The 27,553-nt window shown below is 37.2% G+C and overlaps 1 protein-coding gene across 1 annotated transcript in view; it reads right to left on the reverse strand.

Moving 5' to 3' along the window:
- NVL (nuclear VCP like) overlaps positions 1 to 27,553 on the reverse strand; it is a 42,777-nt gene that overhangs the window by 8,324 nt on the left and 6,900 nt on the right. Inside the window, exons 10-20 of the mRNA XM_065631234.1 lie at positions 25,998 to 26,099; positions 23,976 to 24,093; positions 23,383 to 23,527; positions 20,269 to 20,536; positions 17,555 to 17,773; positions 16,854 to 16,958; positions 15,999 to 16,061; positions 14,486 to 14,605; positions 12,566 to 12,665; positions 4,878 to 4,984; positions 723 to 799 (exon numbers count right to left, since the gene is read on the reverse strand). Coding sequence (XP_065487306.1) covers positions 723 to 799; positions 4,878 to 4,984; positions 12,566 to 12,665; positions 14,486 to 14,605; positions 15,999 to 16,061; positions 16,854 to 16,958; positions 17,555 to 17,773; positions 20,269 to 20,536; positions 23,383 to 23,527; positions 23,976 to 24,093; positions 25,998 to 26,099 — 1,424 coding nt within the window. The remainder of the gene's footprint in view (positions 1 to 722; positions 800 to 4,877; positions 4,985 to 12,565; positions 12,666 to 14,485; positions 14,606 to 15,998; positions 16,062 to 16,853; positions 16,959 to 17,554; positions 17,774 to 20,268; positions 20,537 to 23,382; positions 23,528 to 23,975; positions 24,094 to 25,997; positions 26,100 to 27,553) is intronic.

A 27,553-nucleotide genomic window follows, 5' to 3' on the forward strand; every position in this document is an offset into this window, starting at 1 on the left:
TCCTCCCCGCGTCAAAAGTGACGAAAGGGGCAGAGAAAGAAAAATACTCATTTTTCCCAAGTACAAAAAAATGACAAACTAAAAGGTGATAGCCTCCATTTCTAAGATTCACAAGCAATATTGTGACAAGCAGCATGTCATAAACTTTATCTTTTGTGAATGCCAGAAAATTCATTAATAAATCTTTTAGTAGATTAAAGCTTTTTGAAATTTTGTAGAATGCAATTTCAAATTACGCTGACAGATGCGGTTGTCAAGCTTTCCCAACAAATGCATCCAAAGCACAAGTTGCCGCGGGCCCTCATGACTTTGTGAAACACGTGGCTTTCAGCTGTGTGGCAGAACAAGTTGGTTATGGTTGTTTCACCAATTTGCTTTCATCATCATCGTTGTATATGGGTCTACAATTTAAGAGGGCTCTTTTATCCTCAGATTATGCAAGAATTGTAAAATAAATCCAAGCAAGACCAAGAGGCCTTTACTGATCTGTAATTACAACATGAAGAGGACTATTCCAGATGAAAAAAAGACTTTGGCTTCTATATATTCCTACCAGCTCCTTGGAAAAAAGCGCAAGCAACAGGAACAGTATAACAGGAAAGGCTGAAAAACCCTGAAAGTTAAGAGATCCTCTTAATAATAACAGAATCCACATTATCATGCATCAGAGGACTGTTTGCACTGCACATTAAATAATAAAGTCAAAACTAGAAGCTACTCACGTATAACAATCACAATGCTGACTGAACGCAATTTCTTCAAGGCTTACATCAGTATCTAGTGGAGGGCGGGTGCCATCCTAAAGGAGTTGAGACAACAAAAAGAGGAAGAATATGTTATTTTTTACACATGTCCTCCCCAAAGTAATGCAGTTTCATCAATCAGGAATCATATCAGGGTCTAACTAATTCCCTGAAATATCCACAAATGCCGGTTTTAATCTCAAACCGACGAAAAGGTCAACCAGCCTTAAACCCATTTAATTATGAAATAATAATGTTAAATTTTAGCTTCCTACCAACAGATTAGATTTTCCCTAACAAAATGATGGCCAGCCTGTCACAGGGCAATAGTGCTGCCACTGTTCCATATGCAGATGTGCCCTCACCAGCTGGTGACACGAACGGCATTGGTCAGCTGAATTTCCTCGAGTTGTACTATGTGTTGAAATCAAATAGCTAAGCAATAAGCATGTAGATTTAGTCTCATCACCTTTAAGATTGAATTAATTGTATATCTTTTATGTTCTAGACACATATTTTCAAACTTAGCAGTTTTCCATTCTGGATTTCATAAAAGTTTACACTGTAGACATTCCTATAGGCTTTTTGACACTACTCTTCCATATTTCCCCACAAAGATGCCAGAAACGGCTTCTTTTGTTACTATTTTTGCATCTCCCATTGCACAAAATACTGAACAACACTATAAATTATATTTGAAACTAGCCAACAAAATATTTCAAACATTGTAAGCATGGAGATCTCCCTATTGACTGTAGACAACAGTGAAGTAGTATCAATAGTACAGTAATTCTAGATGTCTAAGGTATCAAACAATACCTGAGTTCAGACATGAAAGGACGCTTTTTGATACAACTGATATATTTCTGACAGAAACTCATTTGACAGAAATGCACAAATTTATGTAATTATTTTCCGACTTCTTCAGGTGAACTAATATACCACATACCTACGATATCTTCACGAGGGAAAAATAAAATGTATAGGAACTGGCCAGTTAAAACCCTTGAGTACTTAAGAGACAGGAGAATAATCAAGGGCTAGGCAGAGTAAGGGAGCAATCCTGAACGAATATTTAGTAGAATAGCAGTTAGAGAGGTGAGGAGAGAGGGGGAAAAAAAAAAAAAGACAAAGGAACAGACTGCTTTTGAAACATCTTGAAAGGAGAGACTTTAAACAAGGAAGCTTGTACAATTTCATATGGGATATTTTAGTAATTGTTGTAGAAGATTGCAAGCCAGAGACCCTGCTAACAAGAAATGTTTTACCTATTGCTTTGAGTAGCGACACGTGTTGGGCATTTTTTTGGGTGGGACGTTCTGCCTGCTCTGGAGAGGAGCTGAGCAGTACACACAGCAGAGAAAGGAGGTGACACAGCCTGCAGGAATGTAAGTACACTTGTCACTTAAACATGGGAAGACATGCTTGTCTTGCATAATTAATATGCAATTTGAAATTGACCGATTTGTACAAGTTTGCCGAAATAAAACTCTTCCACAACAAAGCTTCAGCCTTCGTCTGGGCTGTCCGCCTTCCTTACATCCTGTTCCTCCTGCCAACTCCCTTTTCTAGTCCTCATGCTGCCTTCGCAAAGCATCTGTATTTTCCCTCAGCAACGAGTCTCAGTTTCCACATCCTGTGCGTGTATTCCTCAGGGATTGCTGGGAATGCACACCAGCACCCAGAAACCACTCACATCTGCACCAAACATTTTGTTTGAGCACATATTCAAGCAAGTGTTTCTGTACACAGGTTTTTTTTTTTAAATTTCCTTACCTAGAATGCATGGATGAAGTCTGACAAAAAATAAAATATTTCAATTAATTTAACATATTTCCCACGTTCTTCTTGCAGATAACTCCTATACATTTTTAAAGAAAGTAACAACCTATTTCTTGCTCTTAATACTAGAAATACAAATCTTTGCCTAGCTTTATAAGAACTCTGGTGACTGCAGAAGTAGTAAAGTGAGAACAGCACTAGTCTCCTCATGGAATGAACACGGAAACACGCAAGGGAAAGATTAATTCAGAGAGTGTTTGTATCTCATTTCTGCTGGCCTCTTAATTAAGTGCTGAGAAGAAGAATCCATTAAAGACTCAACACCTCATTCACTACAAAGTCTTGTAACCAAAATATTAAGACTAGCATGCATAAGGTATGCATGGAAGTGTCTAGCATTCCAAAAATAACATGCCCTGATAAGGACAGGATCCACAGGAACAAAGCTGGTAAACACTACGCAATGCATTGCTTATATCACAAGGCCCATAATCAGATACAGCCACAGCAAAGACGGTTTGTCAGCGGAAGATAAATCCGGTCTGATAACAGGATAATGACGAGGTGAGCTCACCATATGTGCCACTCCTCGTGGTGTTATCGCAACAGGAGGATGGGCTGGAGCCACAAAGATTCCCAGAAGGAAGGAGCAAAGACACTGTTCAGCAACCTCACCCAAGATTTATGGCAGCTGAAGTAAGCACCATTCTGAACGGTTTGATTCTTAAAGAGCATCTAGAAAATCTCTAACCCCCAGTTTGCCATTGCCAGTCAAGAGGAAGCCAAGAGATGAAGTGAGGACTCAGAGAGCTCCTTATCACACAAGTGTCCTGGCCCCACCACTTGGATGCATGTGTCTTGGTGACGACATGTGGCTGTGAAAGCGTGAGCAGGTGAAATTGAGAGTGAAATAAGTCAGTTTTGTTTAATACCACTTTCCTCTCCCAGGAAGGCTTTGCTGCACTATTTTCCTACACCACTAATTGCAGTGAGGGCACCTGAGACAGTTACAAATCTCCAAAGATTCTCCGACTAAAAATTAGGGCAAGCAAAGGCTCTGTTAAAAAACAGATCGGCTGCAAACTCTGCACGTGAATCATGCTCCGTTTAGACAGTCTAGGGATGGACACTTACTGCCCACTTCTTCCAGAAGAACGAGGTTGTTTGTATTAAGTTAGAACACATAAGCCCAATTTTTAAAGAACATTTTGAGTTATCTTTTAAAATAAACTGGTAAAATAAAAGATATAATTCCTTACAGTATGTTTGCAAAATGATTCACAAAAGTTACACTCAAATTCTCTCTAGGTCTTACGAGAGGCAGCCATCTTCAGGAATAAGATTCTAAACAGTTTTAATATTTTAATGAAACTTATAAAAAATAAAATAACCTACTGCTAACATCAAATGGGGGCACACTTACATTTTTTTTCCTCCATGAAATAACACATAGAACAAATGAAGGGAAGTCTAACATCCTGAATTTGTAACGAGAGCCTGACTTTTCAACACCTATTTTGGCATGCAAGGACATGCTTGAATGGGATTAACTATTGGTCACACCACAACTTTATGGTTACGCAAGTCTGAATTATCTTTTTTACGAACTTGCTAAATAATTTTTGCCACACTTTTCGTAATACAGCAATATCTTTTCTCTATAGGGAAGACTTCGTCTCCTTTGCAGCTCAAAAAAAAAAATCCAAACTGATAGGATATCTGCTCTTAATGATCAGTCCTGAACTAGTGGAAAAAGCAGGAAATATCTGAGTGATTAATAATGCTTTGTATATTAAAGCCTTGACTACTTCTCTACTGTAGTTAGAGAAATACTCCAATAGAATTCTATAAACCAAATCTCTGAAGAGGCAGAATGTGCCAATAACCCCAGGGAGGACCCATGAAGGCCGGTATTTTATGTTGTCACATTTACTTTGACATACAACCTCTATCACAAGTTTCCTTTAATCCTAAAGGCAAATAAATGTCATAATTACTGTTGAGCAAATACAGCTGAAGCTAGTGAATCCTTTTGGTGAACGTCTGGAATCCCCCCCAAAAAAGCTTACAAAACACTTCCAGGCCCATTACTCACACAGATAGGAATCTTTTAATTAAATCTGTCCAAACTGTGACTATAAAGGCAGCAGTTTATACATTGAGCAGGTTTGCTTTACAAGATTTATCAGCCCCTTGTAGTCTTCAAGCAAATTTAACAGCAGATGTGGCTGACAGTTTATTTTGATGACCTCATGTGTTTCATGAGACAGGATCCTGCAATTCTGTCAAATTTAATTTGCATTAAATCATTCCACCAAGCTGCAAGATAAGGATTTATTTCCAAATACTCACTTTGGTGATGGTCTTTAAAATAGCAAGTCGATCTTCAGGTGGTGGCAAACCCACATAAAGTGTTTTATCCAGTCTACCAGGACGGAGGATAGCTGGGTCAATTATATCTTAGGGAGGGGAAAAGAAAAAGAAAAAAGACTAAATTATCCAGAAATAAGATACACCCTTCGGAAAGTGTTCACATGAGAAGGAATATGTGCATACTTGTACCTAGATTCAAAGAAGCATTTGTGCTGTGATGGGAAGCTCAGACTGTTAAAACAGCCAACTGAAAGAGTTTCACCTCTGTCAAGTACTATTACCTAGCACTTAAGCCGCATATGCTCAAAGATGGCTCATAAATAACAGTTTAATCTCTTCACAAATGAAAACAACTCTGTCTTTGGAAATACAATACTGGAACATTTTTACTGTCATAGGCAGCATGGTCAAGTGAGGTATTCGCATTAATTCATAACAATAGAAAGATGCTTCCAGTTCTATTGGAAGGATCACCACTTGTATTAACTGCTGCGAATCTGCTTGAAAAGCAGTGACAAATTAAGAATAACAAGTACACAGGGTCAATCATAAGCATCTATATGTAAACTTAATTTAACTAGTAATTTGCATTTCTACTACATATTAATTTTCTGAATGGTAAAATAGGAAACCCATGAAAACACAAAACAGAGCTGCAAAGTACAGAATTTGTTTCCCAGGAAGAACTACAGACTCCAAATTTCCTTATGTGTGGAGAAATAAGAAACCAAAATCATCACAGATGTTTCTAGAAAACAATTCAAAGCTTAAACATAATAGAAAAGTCTAGCAGCCTTCTAGCACCACAGGGTTCAATACAAAACTTCCACAAACAGTAAGCCAGGGTTAAGGACAGATAGAGACAGGGCACATAACCTGGGAAAGACCTCGATGCCTGTCCCCGTTTCAGCACAAGCTGCCTGGATGATGTTCTAAATGCTTCTTGATGCCCCATTTCTCCATCTACCAAACGCGACGATGGTTTTACTTGCTCTATTTCACTAAGGGATTCCGATAATCCATCTCCTACATACTGCACTAATGTGAACAGCAAAGTCACAAAAGCACCCACAGAGGAAATGAAGAAAACTGTACTTTTAATACAACAGATTGTTTTGAACTCCAAGTTCTGCAGATGTTTTAGGTAGCTATTGCAAGAACCTTATTCAAAAGCAACAGTTGAAAGTTCCAGCTAAGACTGAAGGACTCCAAACAAAGTTGTCAACATCCTTACAATCATTACATCCTCTTGACAAAACGCAGCTAACAAACTACGTGCATTCATGTAAATTACAGGTGAAGAACTGGGAAAAGTTAGGCTGTTAATCCTTACTGTACAGATGTTCAAAAGAAAGAAAAAAAAAATCAACCCCCCAACCACCAGAACAATAGCATGGAACCACAGCGACCGCTTTTTTGCAAATGAAAAAAGTTTGCTTAACTCTGTCAAGACTTCAGCTACCTGATCCTACCCCAACGTAGTCTTGATTCACTTCTTAAAGAGGTGCACAGCTTTGTTCAAGTTACTCTCGTACTTACGCTTAAAGGACAAAAACTAGAATGAGAGATACATACATTAAAAATTGTTCCACCATCTCTTTCTTGGGCAAAAGTGATTTTTTTTCCAAGATACAGCAGTCATTGCCACAGGCACCTATGTAGGCAAAAATCAGCTATTGCAAATGTGACAGGAATTGTGAGTAGAAAAAAGGAAGAACTTGATGCACTAATTTAATCCAGACCAGATGAAACAAGGGTTAAACAGGATCCCTACCACAGCAGACCCAGATGAAAATATCTTTCTTATATGTCTGTGCATAGTGCTACACGATACTTTATCTTGCTTTTGGCACAAATGCACTTTCCTGGTTTTGTGTCTCTGCAGACGGAAGTCTTGCCACAGTATTGAGAAGACAAAGTTTGCTCAACAGATCAGTTACGAACATCAAACCAAATACTTGCAATAGGGCCTGTATGACAACACCACGCACTTGATAACTTCCCCATTCTAAAGTTTCAAAAGCTCTTTCAAAATATTAAGCTTTATATAGAAATTACTGTTTCCGTTTTGCATGCTGAGAACGTGCCACTTGCCGTGCTATTTGTCTGACACTACAAAGTTAGTGATCTGGTCTGAAGATACATTTATCCATCGGTATGTACGGGATTACATTGCCCACATTCAAAGAGCTACCTCAAGTCACACTAACGCAATCACCTGCAGTACTGGTGGTTTACAACGAGAGGACCATACCCAAGTTTAAAACACAGATCTACATTCCCCATCTCCTTATGAGTCAATTCACTTCATTCTGCTGGTTCAGACTCAAGCTTGAAGTTCTTGAAAATTCAAGTCACGTAACACAGAAACTAGTATTTCCTCATTCGTCAAACTCATTCACTAGATGCACTTCATATCTGTTTAAAGATTTGAATAATGCTCCGCATTTAGGAATTTCAAAGCATCCCATCCCTATAAGTCATAATGTTCCTTCCATATCTATTATCTTGAAACTTAACAGAAGAGAGTCAACTGATTTTAGACATATTTAACATTTTTATGAAATTAAGGTAGTTATCGTAGGTACCTCTTTCAAAACCTATTATCATCTTTCAAGTTGAAAGTGAAACACGGAAATGTGATCACATACAACACTTCTTTTCCAAGTAGTTGTCTCACAGAGAGAATATACTTCTATTAGGAAAAATGTCTAGTTAATAATTTTCTGTCTTTGTTTTCTCATGTAGTCAATGGTGTTGACCATGTCCTTAGAAGACAATAGTATTTAAAAAAAAATGGCAAAACTGCATGGGATGACATTTAGAGTACATCCATTTCTTGCTTTGTTTTTAAAGGCTAAAACAGGCACCAGCCTCCAGAGAATCACGTAATGTTTCAGCTGGCTAAGCTGCTCTCTAAACTACTGCAAAATTTTATCCACCTGATTAAATTCTATTGAAAATATCTCCGTGTGCGTCCCTATAATGTGACACACTACTGTCCTATAATAATATCTATTAGTTTCATACTTGTTTCCAGCTGATTATTCATGTCTTATCTCAACAGTACAAGAGTCAATGTTTACAAAAGTTCAGTGCATACCAGCAACGACTGTGCCTAGTCCATCAAACTTCTCCTATAATCCCTACAGCTTTAAAAATTATATTTGAAGTATACAAGATCTAGGTCCTCATATTTGTGATGTTCTGGAACGCAGGCTCAGAAGACCTGAAAGGTTTTCTGAGACTCCAGATGAACATTGCAGCAAACAACTTTCCTCCCACACAACAAACAAACTCCGCTAAAATTACTGTGAAAGATACATATCATTTAAGGGCTGGCGAAATGCAGAAATATAATTTCTGTGAATTAGAATTACCATGAAATAAATTGTTCCGTGCCTCACATAATAGATGTTTTTCTTAGATTTTATCGTGCCTTTAATTCAGCAACATGTATAAACAGGTATAATCATAACAAACGAAAAATCCAAACCAAAACTGTAACTATTGTCAGAGACTGAAGGAAAGATTATTTTTCTTTTACTGTGTTTCAAAACATGTGGTTCAGGTGAACAGCTCTAGAAAACTAACAAACTTGCTAAAGAAAAATAGAACTCACTGAAACTGGAACCATGCTCGAAGATGATGGTAAAAGTGGAATTTTGCTGTAATTGATTTTAAAAAGCTAAAGGTCATGAATAAAAGCAAACACGTTATCAAAATTGACATCAAGCTTAAATCACTATCAGTTTATAGTGTTTCACTGATTTCTTGTCTTCTTCCTCAGGTTATATACAGTTGTTTAGATCCCCACGGTAAACGCTGGCAAATTTAGTCTCAGATTCAGGGAAGGAAGTAGGACTGAAAAATAATATAATTATCCTGACCCATAAAGTTTCTAACATTTCTGCCTCCTTTTTTTTTTTTTTTATCTTCTCCTCTCTCTTTAGTGACATTGAGTGCTTTAAAAGTTTAATCCTCTTCAGACAAAGTTTTACATTGATTCTGCATTTAGGCGGAAAGAGATTGAGTTTGGAATACTGCACCTTGCTAATTTAGCACCAGTCAAGAAAGATCTACAGGGACTTTCAAAGTCACTGAGTAAACGCAAAAAACACTAAAATGTCCCGCTTTTAAGGACAGATAAAAGGCTTATTTCAGCACTAACAAAATACAAATTACCACTTGCGGATTGTATACAATAAACAAAGGAACCAATCTATTGTGCCTGCCCTTTTGGCAAAATGGGAATTAGAGTGTTCCAAGTCCTTAAATGCCATCATAAACATTAAAAAAAAAATTGGCAGTCTTCAGCCATAGGGTACACAAACCACCATGGTGTCACAAGAATACCTTGTCACAGCTGCTAGCACCTCACTAGAACAACTGTGCCAGGAACATACCTTGATGCCAAAATGGCTTGAGCCACCACTACCCTACAGCTGGTACTGTTATTCTTTATAATAATAATAATATTTTTGTGAGAGAAGACTTCTCTTGGCACCACAGTCTCTGAGACTATAATGCTGACAACATACACTAATAGTTATGAGCAGTAACAACAAACAACTATAAAAGCTACCACGCATAACAACCATTCTGAAAAAGCATCTTGCAAAGCCATTTTCTCTCCTATTAAACTATACTAGCATGGATTAAAAAAAAAGATGACACTTCGGAACATTGGCCCAGTGGAAGATTTCTGCTGGGACACATGTTTAGATTTATATTACACAACTCTGCTCCAGCACCTCTATTCAATATAACTATGACAGAAAAATCTTTCATACAAATGTCAGACTTCCAAGCAAAAGAGCTTTTGAGGCACCACACCTTTCATTGTTTCCAGGAATAATTTAGATATACCAGCCAGTATAAGCTACAGTTCTCTGCGCTCCTGTTAAGAACCCAGCCCATACTAGCAGAATTTAATTTGGTGAACACTGCCTCTCTTCCTAACCCCCACAAACGGTGAGTAAACTACACAAGAGAAAAATCAGTTTCCCCAATTTAACCACAACTTCAGTAAAAGTTGTTCTGATAAAAGCTGCATCAATTGGAAACTGTATTTCTTCACACTGATAAATGCAGGTATCACAGAAAAGTTTGTAGTCTAAACCCATCCCAAGTGTTACGCATACGCACAGCTGACATCCTTCCGAAGCAAGAGATCCATCCTATCAAAAACAGCAAAAGCTGGATGTGCCAAGCTTTGCCATTCAGCATAAAAAATATTTTATTGTGTTGGCAAAACAAGTCCTTTATCAAGATACAATTCATTTCCATTTACAGAATTTGCAGATACATTTATACCCTTCCATTTGACAATTTTATTGTTATCCATAGCTTTGCATTTTCTTATGTTTGGCGTTTTTACCTCAAATTCACTTTTTTCATCAATGTCACTGGCTAGCAATACACCGCTGAATTCATGCCTTAGAAATTTCCCAGCTTCCTTCAAACATTATTTCAACCCTCATTACTCAGGAAAGTTTTGTAATTTTAATTATTCTGGTATGGTAAAACAGTACATCTACCACTGCAGCTGAACAAGGCAACACTGACTTTGCCAAACTGAAAAAAAAAAAAAAATCCCCAAGCCATTACAGAGGTATTTTATACCAACATAATGGTAAAACTGCATCCAGTATAAGGCTTACAAAGGGACGGATTAACAATTGCATAGATGTCTATTTCATATATGCATGAAAGTAAGACCCATAAGCAAGTACTGAATCAGTGTAAATCTAAACCCAGCAAAGCTGGGAATTAGGACAAACCTGCCACACACAAATATTTGTATCTTGAAATCAACATCTGAGCAACATTTACTCTAAACTGGCCCTTGTAAAGCTACTAAACTACTTGCACTTGGCTGCCTCTATGAGTCATTAACTCAGAACAGTGTCACATACACACACTGGCCCCGAAAAGTCTTCAGGTAGCACACCTGAGGTGGCACCGCAGGATGACGAGCTGGATGTTTCCTCAACTTCAAGTATTGGAATTCACACTGAAGCTACCAGGAGGAGAGATAATAATGAGTTTACTGTCGTCAGCAATCAGATATGAAGCCCTTGAGAAACACTAGTAAATAAGGCTGCTTGATAGAAATACTTTCATCAGTGTAACTCATTTAGTGAGAGATCTCTTTCCTAACGCAACCAGAGGACACTGGTACCAACACCCTTGGTACACCCACCTGTACCTATATATAGATGTGCTACATTGTATAACCTTATTCTCTTTTCTACATTGCCTTAGATAGGTCAGAATCACAAAACTCATGCCAGGAAAACTTACCATTTTAAATCAAAGAATTTCTACAAGTGGATATAGATTTAAACATCTACTGGTTCGTACTTCACCATGTAGATGGCCTGATAGTCTGCCGTGGTGCAAAGAATTGAAGAGACAGGAAAATTTCCTCAAAATCTTTGAATTTTTTGCCCATTGGAAAAAAACAATAACACCTCATAGTTGCCTGGTTTTGGTCATTTCAGACAGAATTTTCCTTAGTCTATAGGACCCAAGCAATCTGTCAAGTATTTTAACTTCTTCATCTTCAAATTTATATCCAAAGTAGCTATGCCACTATTTTTCCCTGTTAAGCCATTTCTCATCAGAATTCTACATCTTGTCCTTACTTAATACATGCAGGTATGAAACAACTAACTGTGTCTTGCCATTACCAGTAATTTGCCAAACACATGCTCTAGGCGCAAAGGTTCTCTCCAAAATTCTGGTACCTACACCAGTAAGATTTTACCACGATAGGCTAGTAACCCTGTATTTAATTTCAGTTGCAATATTCGGAAAAATGCTCATAACCAAGGAAGTGCAACATCTTCATGAATATATTTCTTTCTATACTGACAACAAATTCCTTTACTTCTAACTCTCACCATCTAGATTGAATTTAAATTCAGGAAGAAAGAAGTTTCTCGCTATGTATAAAAAAACCACAGGACTTCTCCATAATATCAAAAAAAAGGAGGCAGAAAGTTGTTCGTAAAACATGTGATGTTTGTAAAGTAGATATCAGTGTTTATCTTATAGAACTGCAAAAACTACCAGAAATTGAAGAGCCAGCAAGGCAGCACAGACAGCTGTCAATATCAAAGCTTGACAGAACATGAGGGAACAGCAGAATAACCTTGGGCTGAAGGAACAGAGTTCATAACATGAAGCCCAGGAAGCAAAAGATAAGCAAGTGAAAAAATGATTTAACATGAGACAGATGCCTCAAGGCAAAAAAAAAAAAAAAAACAGGGCAGAAAACACAGAAAATACAAGGTTTCTTTGGATAGAAAATCAATGCAAGCAGCAAAAAATACATAATTTATATTTTACTTCTCTCTTGTTCTTTTATGTTCCAAGAAGATAATCCAAAATCCAGTTAAATCAAAGGTCTTTCAAAGTATTTTACAGCAATGGTATCAGATGCTAATTAAGACATTTAAAAGAGGTCGCTTCATCTTGCAGTGTCTCAAAAATGTGGAACAGATTAATTGATCAGAAAACGTTTGGATTTGAGGAGACACTGTAATTTCAAGTAGAGAGTAAGGTTAGTTATAGAATTCAAATATGCAAGAACACATGATTTCATTAGAAGAGAACCAAGGATGTCTGATTTCTCTTGTTTATAAATTTTGGGTCCTTACCTGGCCTGTTTGTGGCAGCCATAATGAAAACCTGCTGACGATTCTCCAGACCATCCATCTCTGTGAGTAACTGGTTGACTACTCGGACACTGGCTCCTGACTTTAAAAGGAGAAATTTGTCAACAAAATTGAGGAAACAGTGGGAATGTGAATATTTCAAAGTACACGAAAAAAAAGATCCACTAGCTCCCTAGACTGAAACAATGATCAAAGAAAGAGTTTCTTTTTCATGCTTTTAATGTAGCTGCATTCTGGATTTCTACTATCATAGCCTCAGCTTGTTTCCACCCCAAATTCATGCTACCTATATACCCACCACACATTTTAACATGTAGTAAACCCTTTCTTTCCCATTAAAAATGATGGACTCACTTGAGGTACGCATAAATATTTATACTCATCATTCCCCCATTTATTTCAACAAGAACACCCCAAATTTCTCAATATCGAGGTTTTGGAAAAAAAATAAAGAGTTCTCCAAATATTTAAACTTCTGAAATGATACTTTCAGCAGCTGAAGTACTCCGAGTTAAATGTTAACTCCATAGTACTGACATTTTATAAGCAAACTCAACAGCTTAATCTGAATTTCATTCTAGAGTTGGGGAGACAGAGAAAGCACAGGAGCTGGAGAACAAGAGTTCAATTATGCAGTAAAACTGCTTGATGATTTTGAAGAATGTTGTTCTACATGTTACTGTTTTATTTTAAACATACAAAAATATAAATCGACCTATGGATAATTAGAATATGCGGTGGCGCATAGGTGTCAAGAAGCCAATGGAAACTGCAAACACCCCTGAATTTCAATTATGAATTCCAAGGATTGTCACCATTATCAGAGCCTGAGTAATAGTTACTGATCTCCTGCCCAGACCTCTACATGGTTAAAGGAGGCTGTGAAGAGCAGGAGTAGTCTTCTAGGCACCAAGTTGCTGCCTGCTGCTGCCACCACAGAAGCGAAATATAGCAAGGCCAAAGCACACTTGTTCCCCTTCCTTGGCTACCATCTACATCCACCGTGGTACCTAATACTGGACACCTTCTTTTATGGCTCTGTGGGAACCACCACCTCAGGACATTCAAGAAGTCAAGTCTGAACTTTTCAGCTTGGCTATCTTTTGTAAGAACTGAAGTAAGCAAATTCAGAAGACAAGGTACGATTCAGAAACAGCTGATGAAACTTTTGCCTACAGACTGGAACTACAGTCTTTCTGTTAAAGTAACTGATGACAATATCTGAACAGTGCTGTACTCGACCTGTCTGTTGGAAACAGCAGCTTTTCTTTCAGCCATCAACATAGATGCACCAGTACAGTATCATAAAACAGATGCACTTCCTCTGCATAAAAACCAGAGCAGCTTTCCTTTCAACACACTAACAGTTTGCACTAAGAAAAGAACACCCCCAAAAGCAGAAGTTAATCCTAGGTGTAGGTAGTTCCTATTCCAAAAGAAAAAAATCAAGACAGAGAAAACTTCACAGGTGGAGTAGCTCTGAAGTCTAATGCATCCCACTGATGCTCCTGCCTCATGGCCCAGTTCACCTTGTTCAAATGAAGACATACTTCACGTGAGCATTACAACTGCACAGAGCTATCAGGATTTGGCCACAAATTAAACATGATATTGAACTGCACTCCTTCATCTTTTCCTATGGTTCTACACAGCCAAGTTGGTGGATTAAACACACATTCTCTGGATATTATTTTCTGTATGTACACAGATACTAAAAAAAGTACTAAGCTTTACAAAAATTGACCAACATATGTTTCCTTAAATATGAGAAAGCTCATGGGACTGTTTTTCTTGGGATCTACTGAATGTCGTACCCTTACAGGTACTTCTGTTGCTAGCACAATACCACAAAAGCTGCAGCTGAGATAATTTATTTAAGGAGAGATTTTAAGAAGAACTCACTTCACGGTCAGATCTCCGAGGACACAATGCATCAACTTCATCAAAAAATATAACACAAGGGGCTGAATTCCTGGCACGCTGGAATACCTGACGTACAGCACGTTCACTTTCACCAACATACTAAAACAAATGACAAATCACAGCAAAACAATGTAAGACATGAAGAAGATTTTGCTTGGGAAAACAAACACACACAACAAAACCCACAGTTTTAAACACTATTTAAGGTGCTTTGCAGAGCAAAAATGCAACCTGCTAACCAGTTTACTTCTGATAACAGTCTGTTATCTCTGTTTCCTTACTGATCAAGATTTACATTGGAACTACTTGTCAGTAGCTCACTTCTGACAGTTTGCAGTACATTCAGAGTTTAATAGAATTCTGACTTTCTGGGGAATAAATCTAACTTGTAATCATTCTGCTGATGAGAATTAACAAATAGAATCTTCATTAAGGATCCTGTTGTTCAACTGCTCATAAACAAACCCTGTGAGCAATTTGAACACAATGAACATCTAAAGTTCATACAGTAGTTGCCTGAAGACAAGGGGCGCTGGCGGTAGGGAACTGAAAAGTAAGCCAGAATTTCTCTTTGAATGGAGAACTGCAGGGGCAGAGTTGCCAAGTTGTAAATGCAAACACTTCATTTTTTCCAAACAAACATGTTTTGATACAATTTATGTCTTAACAGAGTCTCTGAATCAGAGCCAGCCATCATTTCTTTACTCCAGAAGGAAGCAGGGCTCCTCATTAACTTAAGAGTTGTATTTCCTGCTTGTATCAGGACTTGAAGTACACATTAAAAGAATATTTGGGAAAGGAATAATCAAGCCCAGTATTTTGGTTTTATTTTTCCACATTATTGATAAACAGGTAACTGCCATGGTGCTCTGAGATGTGGGCTGCAGCTGTCTTGTTCAGTTCAACACATTCTCTTAACTGTAAAAGGAACTGAAGTTATATTGCAGGATTTCTAAGTCTAGTGCTTCAAAAACTCAGACCACAACACTTTTATCTGTTAACATTTAAAATCTTTAAAGATAATTCTGATCAAGTAGAAAACAACATTGTTTTCCAAGGTTTCAAGCTTCCATTAAGATAAAATGACTGGCAAAATACATTTCCAAATTTGAAAGCTGAAAATTTTATTTTGCTTAGTGGAAGCTGCCGATTTGCAGTTAGTGATCAGCAGTTATCCTCACTGTAGATTTGATTTTTTTTTTTCTCATTTTTCATAAAAACAATGATAAATGTAGTTGGTCATTTAGAAATCTTACTTCGGTTAAGAAGGCTTTGTCTGCCAGGTAATTTAAACCAAGATACGTACTTAAACTACCCAGACAGACTTTTCCTTTTCACATGAACAACTTCACTGCTAAAAACTGTAAGCACAGATTAAATGAGGCAACTTCGGTTGCACCACTATCAGTTGTGTAATTATCAGGAATTTTGCTTGCCCCACACTTTGGACAAGAATTCCACAAGTAAGAAAAGCACCGTGATTAATACATACCATATTTAGCAGCTCAGGACCTTTCACAGATATGAAGTTCAGTCCAGACTCATTTGCCACAGCCTATCAAAAAGGGAAAGACACATGTATGTATAATACACACATTTTTTCATGTTTTCTTTGCTTCTGCCCATGGAGTAATAAACTTAAGGGAAGGAACACAGTTATCAACTGTTCAAAAAATATAGAAAACAGCATAAAGTATAATTATATGCAATTAAGAGTGGGAGGGATGTGGGGAATTTAGCCAGGTGTTCTCTCCCTTCAGTGAGGCAGTGTTCCAAATTCACACCCCACCCTTCTCCCCCATATTAGCTGAAGGTGAAGAATTCTCAATAATTAGTGGGAGGTAAAGAGATATTGAACTACACAGAAGTATTTGAAGACAAAGACGAGTGACAATCTGGAAAGCTGCATGATTATTTGTGTTTACATGGGGAGGCCATAAGAACTGAAATGTTTGAGAAGAAAAACCAAAGTATTTTCAGTAAGGTAAATGTAACAAATAAAAATACATAAATAGAGTGTAGCCTACTTCCAAATATATAATTTAGTTACTGTGAAATATTCCACAGAAGTGGTTATCTAATAGAGTTTCTTCTCATCTTTGCTACTTTCTTCTTAACCAACTTAATTCCTTCACATTTTACAGTAAATCCCTCCCAAGCAAAATAGTAACTTGATGACAAGAAAATCAAATTACTTTGGCACAGAGGTCCAAATTTCTTTTTATGACGAGAAACGGTGCAAAAGCCAAGCTTCTGGCAGTATCAGCCAGACTCAGTCATTCCTACAGAAACCTCCGCTTCAAGAAGATCCTCCAGTATGTTTAAACATGTTTAGCAAATTTATTACCTTAGCTAACAGTGTTTTACCGCACCCAGGAGGCCCTGCAAGCAGGACACCAGCTGGAGTAGTCAGGCCCAGAGCTTTAAACTGCTCCGGGTTACGCACAGGTGCCTATAAAAGAAATTAGGATAATTATCTGTGACATGAAACTTCTCATTTCAGTTTCAGCTGGAAGAAAAAACATTCATACACGTGTTCTTTATTCCAATTTTTATAGGTTAAAAGAACAAACAGTCCATCAGCATCTTATTATCTTGCACTGATAAGTACCCAAAAATGGGAGAAGTATCATTCAGAGATTTTTCAAAGATTTTATTTACTTAATTTCTCATCTTAAAGTGTTAGAGTTAGGCATCCCTCTGACTGGCAGGGAGACTGCTATTGTCACAGCTAAGTAGTCTCCAACTCTTTGTCTGGCAGTTGTGTGACTAAGGTTATTGGTACAAAACTTTTAGATTCAGCAAAAATGAACATACTGAAAACTGAAAGCATGAATACAATATGCACCAGACTTGTAACAAATCTGAAAGCAAGTTATAGAAGTCTATTTTAAATTAAGGTGTTGCAAAACTTCTAGTTTGTAGCATGTTAAAACTCATGGGCAGCACATTACACCTTAAATAAATATTAAAAAGCAAACAAGCATAGTTTTATTTGCTGTATGGGGGAAGTGCGAAGAAGTCTTTGAAAGCAAGGTTAAGATATACCAATATTGCCATAGTCAGCTCCTCGCGAACATCCTCCAGGGCTCCGATATCTGCCCATGTCACATCAGGAATTGTGACAAAGCCTTCTCTCTTGGCAGAGGGTTGCACTGATGACAGAGCAACAATAAAATCATTCATCTCAATGCACAGCTTCTGCAGCTGCTCCTCGGGCAAGGGCTCTTGCTTCTTCAGCAAATCCAAAAGTCTCTGCAATTCATCCTTAGGGTACACGGAAAGGGAGAGAAAAAGATTATGCTCTGGATTAAATTTTTAGAACCATTTTTTAAAGGGCTTTTTCGAAGCAATATTTTCATAAACTCTAATAATAATACTATAATTGTACATACGATGTACAGTACACACAAAATACGTAAAATAACATTAAAACTTAACATTAATGATAAAAATGTTCCAGGACAGCTCTATGTACATTTAACACTTGTGAAAGCACTGAGCTGACAGACAATTTTGACTTAAATACTACTGAAACAGAGCTAGCACATGTATTCTGTCTTCAAATTCTTCCTACTGCTTCTCCCACACTGATTAAGAAATGGTTCTTTCCATGCTGAAATTTCCAAAATATGTATTAATTATGTGTATTAGTTCTGTTTTTAATAAGAAACTGCTCTCAAGAGAAAATGAACGACTCTGCTGAACAGCACAATTTCAACAATTTGCAGAATATTCAGCTACATATAAACCTTTAAAACTCTTAACATACATTTTTAGATTATACACTTTTATTTAACATAATCTGATTTCAAGTAATCAACTCATTTCCTCAGGCTGATTAGACCTGGTTTTGTAACCAGGCCCTGATCAAGTTTGGGCAAGCAGAATATAGCCACAGGGTGACACTTTTCAACACTGTCCCATCTTGCAGGCCACAGTGCCCCAGGCAGGTATGTTCCAATTTCCCCAATTGGTTCTTTATTGGGGAAACTATCTGAGAAAATACTTGATCAAATAACTTTATACCTTCACAGCAGAAATACATCCCAGTTCTAATACGGAAAGGCAGTATCAAAGCAAAGTGATACTGTACCACCCATAAAACTACGCCAGAATTTTTATTTAAAGATAGAGTGAGGAAAAAAAAAAGTAAAAACTCTGTTCAGTTTCCACATTTTTCCTACAGCAGTATATGGGAAAAGTATCACTTCCTATTTGTTGCAACTAAGATAGCTCTACAACTGACTACAAAGGAATAAAAGTGTTTATACTGCCTGATATTCCTTTTAAGGCCTCCCTCCTCTTATTAATACAACCATTAAGAGAAACTCTGAAATAGCAGAGACAACTAGGTTTATTTACTTGAATTGTGTGAATGATTTTTAAAGGTTTCGTATGTTTATTTTTCCATTATAGACATAATATAACGGCTTTAATGACTATAGCCTGTATTAGACTATGTCAGCCTGCTGCCGGCTATCAAAATACGGCTCTGTTAGGATTAGACTTCCTCACCCTCAATAACTCTTTTGATCATGGTGATGTTGATAAGAGCTGCAACTACCTGCCCCTCCCTGCTTTCTTTTGGCCACATCAAGCCCCGGGAAACACTGGGACGTATGCAGTATGGTTATGTGACTCTAATACAAAGGCTTACTACAGCTTTTTATACTGTTTTTTTGTTAATTACAATAACAGTTTTCTTTGACGGTCCTTCTAAAACCAGAATCTGATTGGGCTGTGAAGCACTGGAACAGGCTGCCCAGGAAAGTGGTGGAGTCGCCATCCCTGGAGGTTTTAAAAGACGTGCAGATTAGGTTCTTAGGGACATGGTTTAGTGCTGGAGTAAGGCTAACAGTTGGACTTTATCATCTTGAGGGTCTCTTCCAGCCAAAATGGTTCTATGATCCCATGAATGTGGATTTAACACCACTTGGTTTTACTTCTCCAGACAAATCTTTAGTAAGCCTACACATAATGAAGGCACATACACACTCCAAATTCTGAGTAGAGCCAAGAATTTATATATAAAGATGTTCTCGTTCGCTGGCCACAGCTTGTTATTTGGGCCACAGAATAATTCTGGCACTGGAAATGCTATTTCCTGCAACAGAGTTCCAGCTGTACTGCACATGAACAGGTACTTTCTCTGCAGTTCAAGTGATGTTGCTGACCCAGCTTTTGCACCAGATAGATACCTCTTCCTCAGACTTGCTATAGGTACCAGACACCACATGTAATTTGCCCCAAGCAATCACACAGCTGGAGGGAAACTGCAGGCTGCATAAATACCTCTAGACTTCAGCTAACTGTAACTGTATCAGGTCAGGGAAGAGTTTCACGCACCATAATGGATATTTCACTGAGGGCACAGGAAACGGCTTGGTAAAAACTCAAGTGAAAGTCTGATATTCTCACAGTTCTCTTACAGTCGATACACTTTTGAAGAGAGATGTAACCACTATTCTAACCTCTGGTCTGCTAGAAAAAAACAACACAACAACAAAAATCCCAAGGGAAAAAACAAAGTTGTATAAAATATAAACATGATTTTTAGAAGGTGTGGGTTTTGGGAGCCACTTGTTCAGATCCGTTATAGGGGTCATTAGGAGTTAAGCTTCTGGCTTATGAGCTGATATTTCTAAATCTAAATCTAATATTACGTTAAATGTTTTAAGGATTTATGAGCAAAGACTTTCACAACTATTAAACGGCTCAATTCTTAAGACATCAGAAGCATACACTTCAAGGGAAAATACCTTAGGGGGAAGTTCTAGTTGTTTGTTATCATCTTCCACCAGGATGTCTGTTCCTGTTCCCATGCTTTCTTCAGCTGTGTTTCCTCCAGCATGTCTGTGTTTCCCTTTCTCCTCAGATTTTATCAGCACTCTGTTCACCGTGCACATGGCTGCCTCACGACAAAGCGCCATCAGATCAGCACCTACATAACCTGGAGTCAGACGTGCTAAATGATGAAAGTCAAAAGACTCCGGGAGCTTAAGTTTTCGACACAAAGTTTGAAGAATCCTAATCAAGCAGGGAGAAAAAGAACAACAAAATAATGATGAAGCTCTGGCTTTTTTTAGTTTCATATAAAAATAAGCAGCATTGATCTATAGTCTCTTCCAGTCCACATGAACTGAAGTAGTACAGTGGCAACAGTTTTCACTCAACTAGGAAATAACCAATACTGAAAACCACAAAATGATACTAAATATTTCCTTTCAGTTCTTAAACGAAAATCAACAGCATCAACGAAGCAATGTCAATCAGAGGGTAAAATTTAGTTTTGGTGCACGTAAATATTATACTTTAAAACTTAGTTTATGATTAAAAATTGACAAAGTATATCTCAGAGTGTACTGCAGACACACACACAAGTTATCTGTTGAGATATTTAGTGTTGTATTCCTAATAACCTTCGACTGCATTGTCTTTTCTGTCACACTTTATTTATTGAAGAACATCCACAACAAACTAAGAATAGTTTCAGAATCAGACTGTGTGAGGAGCTCTGTCTTTTAACCTTCCAGTATTTTTCCTCTGCCATCTTCAGCAGAATATAACTGCAGATATTTCCTGTGTCCCCAGCAGAATTTCCAATAGGCAACACACAACATATGTGTACACCTGGTGTGCTACCTCAGCTTCATTCAAAACCTAAAGTTGCACCTACCTATTCAGTTCCATCACTAATACAAATCAGCTCTATGTAACTGACAGTGAAGTGCTATGCATCACACTTTTTTTTTAATGGGATTTTTTTCACTCTGTATCAAGGCCGAAGCTTTAAAAACCTCCTTCAAGGTCCGCCAAGACTTTCAGCTATTCTAAGCCAAGGACAACTGAAAACTACATGAATAGTCAAAAAAAAAAAGCAAAAGCCAATGTCACCGCACAAATACTGGCACTGAAGCAGAGGGATCAAATCAACTTATTTAAAAACAGCAAAACATCACTTCACTGGGAAAATATTGTAAAAATGCAGCACAAGCCAAAGAAGTGAAAATCATTAAAATACTTTCTAGTTCCAATGAAAAGTAGTTTAAATTATTTCCAGACCAACTAATGTAACTACAGAAAAGTTATGAAAAAAACGAGTTATTAAACTATTCAAATCTCTGAAATTATAATACATTTCACCTGTTTGCCTCCCCCACTAACAAGTTCCATCGTCTCTCATTTAAATCTTTATTAGTGATATTAGCTTGGTTCTTAATAGTTTTTCAACCTGACAACAGCTGTTGCTAATCAAGTGACTCAAATGTAAAAAAGATAAGAACTGTAAATGGTTCATTCCAAATTTGTCTCTTACATATATTATTTTCCTTCAATTGCTTCATGCATGCACAAGAAAACACTGCAAATAAAGCAAGATCTCCAGGTACCTCCTCATCCTATTCCACGCCCCTAAGGCTGTAGAACCACAGCTAAGTAGTTCAAATCATGCCTTCCACAAGACTGAATTATGATGTGTTAAATCAACACACTATAAGGACTTCTGTCTCTATATGACCCTTTTATTAAAAAAAAAAAAAGAGGAACATACCCCCCCAACAAAAACCACTCAAAAACCAAAACAAAAAGCCAGGGGGAAAGGACAATTTAAAAAAGAAAATAAAATCAACAATTGCTGTAAACCTGCACCCACAGGAACACAAGTACAAACAACTGTACAAAACAATAACATGGACAAACGTGGCTACACTCTAACTCAGGGGTAACTACTCCTACATTTATACAGTCCTAAAATTACATTCAGCCCTTTGAAGGCAACCACGAGGCTCATGTGGCCCTGGTGAAAATGAGTTTGACACCCCTGCTCTAACTTATGAACCATCTCTACACCCAATGATGGCTTTCCCATTCACAACTCCTATCCTTTAAAACAGTGCTACTTCCGGGAATATAATATTTTTAACACGAACCTATGAAATATCATAGAATCAGAACTATCATCACTCAAGTCTTTAGTTCTACCTCTAACCACTCGCATGTTTTCCTGCAACCAAGAGGAACATAACTACTACAGGTCTGCAGATCGGGAGGAAGAAAAACATAAAATAAAAAAAAAAAACCCAGGTTGGAATGATGCCCAGTAGTGCTAGCGACACGAAGTGAGCAATGCCACAGGCAGAATAATTTGCTTTTTTCAACCTAGAAATTAGATTAGTTCAGCTAGAAGGAACTTAACCTTTAACCTTTCTTTCCTTCCTGTAACAAGATAAGCCACAGCTGTTTTCACACCTCCCTTCCTGTGTTTTCTGCTGTTGTGGAAATGAGTAGCAGTTCCTTTTTAATTAAAAAAAGCACTATTTTTTTTTTTTTTTTAAATCTAGTCTGACAGTCACAGATCTTTGGAGTAAAAAGGGCCAGTTATACAAAACAGGATGACTGCAGCTCAGCTTAATGCCTGGACTGGTGTATTTCCATGAGGAATGGAATGGAAGAATCTAGGCCTGCTGCTTAAGGTATGTGCTTGAGAGGACTAACAAACCGGCTATGCTTAATTTATGTTCCTAATTTAATAGTTACATAGGGAGCACCAAAGACAGAATATTAACTTCCTGAACAACAGAAAAGACATATTTTATTCTGCCGTCTATACTGTTGAGGCACTTGAAAATCCATTAACATAATGCTAAAAGCAGATGTGCACACAAGAAAGGAAACCACCCCAAATGTAGACACAGCAACCAAGACAAAGAGTAGATGTGCACTTCATGTCTTCTGAACTTTTCAGTGTGTGCTGACCCATAGGTGTGTACAGGCACAAACAGGACTAAACAAAATACTTTTCCTTAATTTACATGTTAACTTACACATTTCTTTATTAATTGATCAAAAAGAAACTTAAACTTTATAACACGTACTTTTCTCTTGCTGCTTCATCTGGGATTCCCAAACAAATTTCCCGATCAAACCTTCCAGCTCGCCTCAGTGCAGGGTCCAGTGAGTCAGGTCTGTTGGTTGCTCCGATAACAAGGACCTGAGTAGTGGCAACCACATTATTCAAGTCTAAAAGAGGGAAGGAAGGAAGGAAATTAGTATTCATACTCCTCCTCTCAACTTTGTTCCAGTATCTATGCGACACTGATAGAGATAAACTTACCAACATTCATACTAAACTGCTCTTCATCCTTATTTCTACTACCTAGAATGTATTTTTTGCACAATCAAGCAAAAAGAAGCATTTCAAATAACATTTGACACATTTTCCCATTATTTCTGTTTATAGAACAGACAGGCTTATATAATGCTGTACGGACCACAGTGAAAATAACGTAGTAACATCCTCTCAAGTTTATTAGAATTTTCCCACCACCTCCAGGCAAAATGTGCCAAAATATGAAAAATTATTACCAGTATCTCTACTAAAGTAACCACAAGTCACTACCGAAGGAAAGCAGACAGTAAGCCTGATAATCAGAAAGTTTAGCTTAGTACATATATTCCTGAAACTGACCGTCCATACAAGTCAGGAACTGAGCAACAATTCTCCGCTCCATGTCCTTCGACGCAATTTCTCTTTTTGGGGTGATTGCATCGATCTCATCGATGAAAAGGACACATGGTGCACTGGACTGGGAACAAGAAATATTAATAATTACAAAACTACACTGACATTGTGTATTACAGTAGAGAAAGAGTAATAATTATAGACCAGAAAATCTGAAAAAATTCAAAGTCTGCTGCACAATCTACCTGTCCTGGAACAATTCTGTTGATCTTACTGACTACCTGGAGAGCCACCAGACTATGAAACTGTGCTGGGCTAAGCCTATGAAATAATTAAGGTATGAGATCAAAATTTCTCAATATATTGTTTAAAATTTAAATGTACTTCTACGTTGATGTTTTGCATAATATTCCGTTCTGACTGCTTACTTGCTTAAGTCCAGAAAAGAAAATCAGACAAGGTCAGTCTGATTTGGGTTTTTTTGTTTGTTTTGTCAGTGACATCAGAGATGTGGAATGTCAAGAGCTACTGCTAATGACAAAAATAATGAAACAAAAGGAGCGACGGGTGGTCATGAAAAATGATCTGCCAACTTCACCATGACTCCAGAGCCTGACCGTGTTCAAAGAGTGAAAAAGAGCAACATGCAAGTCCTACAAGTGTTCTAAAATTCCATGTACTTCATAAAAAGCCAACATTAATAAAGAAAAATAACTACTATAACTAACAGAATAGTGTTTAACTGACATATGATTATTAAAAGTCTCAAAAAGCACTAGTAGTGCAAAGGAATACTCAAGGAAAACACTAGAACCATCTTCAAACAAATACTAGAAGCACATTTAAACAAAGTCTTTTAAACCCCATGCAGTCTGTCTTTTCAGGTAGCAACTGCGCCATCTAGTTGTCATTCATTTTTCCGTTATGTCAGAGAGGAAAAAAATGCAACCAAGTTATAAAGATTCCATAGTACACGCATAATTACAGTGGAACCATGTCTTTTTTCCATGCACAAAAATTAGTACACAAACTAAGTGGAAAAGCTACGTAAGTAAATGTACGGGACTATAAGGCAACAGATTTTATATTTAAATATATTTTATGCATACATTTAATTTCTTCAAAAATAACTTTTATAGCAACCTCACCTCAATCATAAGACGTACAAAAGATATGTAACTTCTAAAAACTCTGTGCAACCACTTAGTTAATTTTATTCTAAACAACAGCTTAACAAGGATTTCTGAAAATTAAAATGTAGTGTGAACTGGAAACATACTAATAATCTAACAGCTCCACAATCAATCTCTTTGCCCTGTTTAGCATTCTTTTTTACAGGCACATACTCTAAACATCCACATACTGTTGTGGGGGAGAGTAGAAAAATGGAATAAAGTTGGAAAACCAGAACATTCTCAGAGGTCAGGAACAGAAAACTGTCCTCATGAAATAAAACACTGGCCACCTACCAAAAAAAAAAAAAAAAAATCTACAGCTGTTTAAATAAAAATTATCTTAACTTGTCTGGTTCTCTTTGCTTCTTACTAAACCTGGAAGTCGCACCAAAGGAAGACTTCAACTGTAACTCGACTCCTGCTCTTATGATATTTGTCCCAAATTTCTTACTTTATACCTAAGACCCCAAAGTCTTAAGTTTCTCACATCGACTCAAATTTCATGCCATAAAAAAACCACCACAACAAAACCTGCTCTTACATATTTTTTTTCATTGTGTATATCAAGCCAAGCAACTCCAAGTAGGTAAATAATTTATGTTGCTCCCTTTACATTGATATGATGAGCTCTCTTTTGTCTAGATTTCAGAATAGTAATCTTTGTGCTCTATGACAGCATGATACAGTACAATGGAATTCTGGTCACAGAGGAGGAGACACTATGACTTGTGTGCAGCAGTATAAAGATTCACTCACTAATATTCACTCAAATTCAAACCACAGCAATGAAGTATGAATCTTTACAAAGAAAAGGACAAACAATGCAGAGTGTTATTTCCAATGGGCATCTCACCACAGCCTGCTCAAACAATTCTCTCAGTTTCTGCTCAGATTCCCCTGACACTCCAGACACGATCTCTGTTGCTGCCACTTTCAGCATCGGGAGCTCAAGCTCCTGAAAGAGACAAAGAATGTTTTATGATACATCCAGAAGTTAGAAACGTTCCTCTCCTAGAGGACAAATATTTTCCAGTATGACATCTTTTACGCCCAAAGATTATGTAACCAAGACTAAATCTTAAAGAGCTCTTAAAAAAAATAAAGAGTAGCATCCTCTAATTTAAAATAGGTCTCTTTGCACCTTGGTCCCCAACTCAATCCTTCAAAACACATACATTTCAGGTCATGCCTGGGCTCCCTTCTTGAGAAAATTGTCTATTTCCATCTGAAACAGACCATTACTTAGTAGTGCGGAAGAGATCCCCACCAGGTTTGGTTCCCTTAGTCTTGCTCTAGAAATGTCTGAGCCGGATTGTACAATAAGATACTTGTAAAACTCATACTCAAGGTCTTCTGTTATTAAAAAATAAATAAAATTTTAACTATGATATACTGTAGCACAGTAGTGCTACGGGTAGCTGCAGCCTATTTAAAATTCTTTTAATGACATATTAAAAAATCCTAATTTACACAAATTACAGCCACCACAGGCTCTACCTGGGGCTTGGAGGAGAATAACCTTGAATAACTATTGAAAATATCTTATTTAAGAAAATTGCTTAAGAAGTAGTCATTAAATTTATCTCATCTCTGAACATTTTTCACTTGTGTCATATTTCTTCCCCTACATTTAGTAACCTTCCAGGATATGAACACCCACTAAAGTATTTAATAAACACAGATTCATTCAACAGGTACCTTTTTACAGTAAGGCATTAAAAAGAAAAAAATATGTATTTTGAATTAAAACATTTGACATATAGTGTCAGAAGGGTCTAACCAACATTTAAGTAATCAACATCAGTATTTTCTTTAAATTATAAAAGCTGTACTACAAAAATTCATCATTTACATATAACTAAATTTAAGGTTATAGTGTGACACTTAAGGAACAACTGTATTAAAGACAAACAAGTGTCCATGGTTACCACCAAACAGCCCTAAGTAGTCCCCAGATTTATATCCAAAACAGACACAGAGCAGCACAAGCTGCCTTGCTGTCAATAATGTTTGACATAGGCAAGGCAACATCTGATTTTGGAATTTAGAAATCACTGCTTAATGGATGCCACTCAATAGAATCAACATAATGTCTCATAAAAGATGCTATGGTTGAGTCCAGACTTAAAACACTACTGTAAATTTAAACAAAAGTATCTCCCATTTATAGCCTTCTCAATACCTGTGCCTATACTGCTGTCCTGGGAATGCCCCAAACAATTCAGTCAAACATAAAACCCTGTCACTGTGTCCCCTCTTCATATGAGGTTCTATCAAATACAGATTCAGATGGCATTTAAACAAAGGAAGTGAAAATTAATATATTTTAGACTAAGATAGGAAGGAAAGAGATTAAAAAAAAAAAAAAGAGAGAGAAAAATATCTAGTCTATCATGAAGAGAGATTATT

This window comes from Caloenas nicobarica, chromosome 3, assembly GCF_036013445.1.
Source record: "Caloenas nicobarica isolate bCalNic1 chromosome 3, bCalNic1.hap1, whole genome shotgun sequence".
In the NCBI taxonomy this organism is placed as follows: Eukaryota; Metazoa; Chordata; class Aves; order Columbiformes; family Columbidae; genus Caloenas; species Caloenas nicobarica.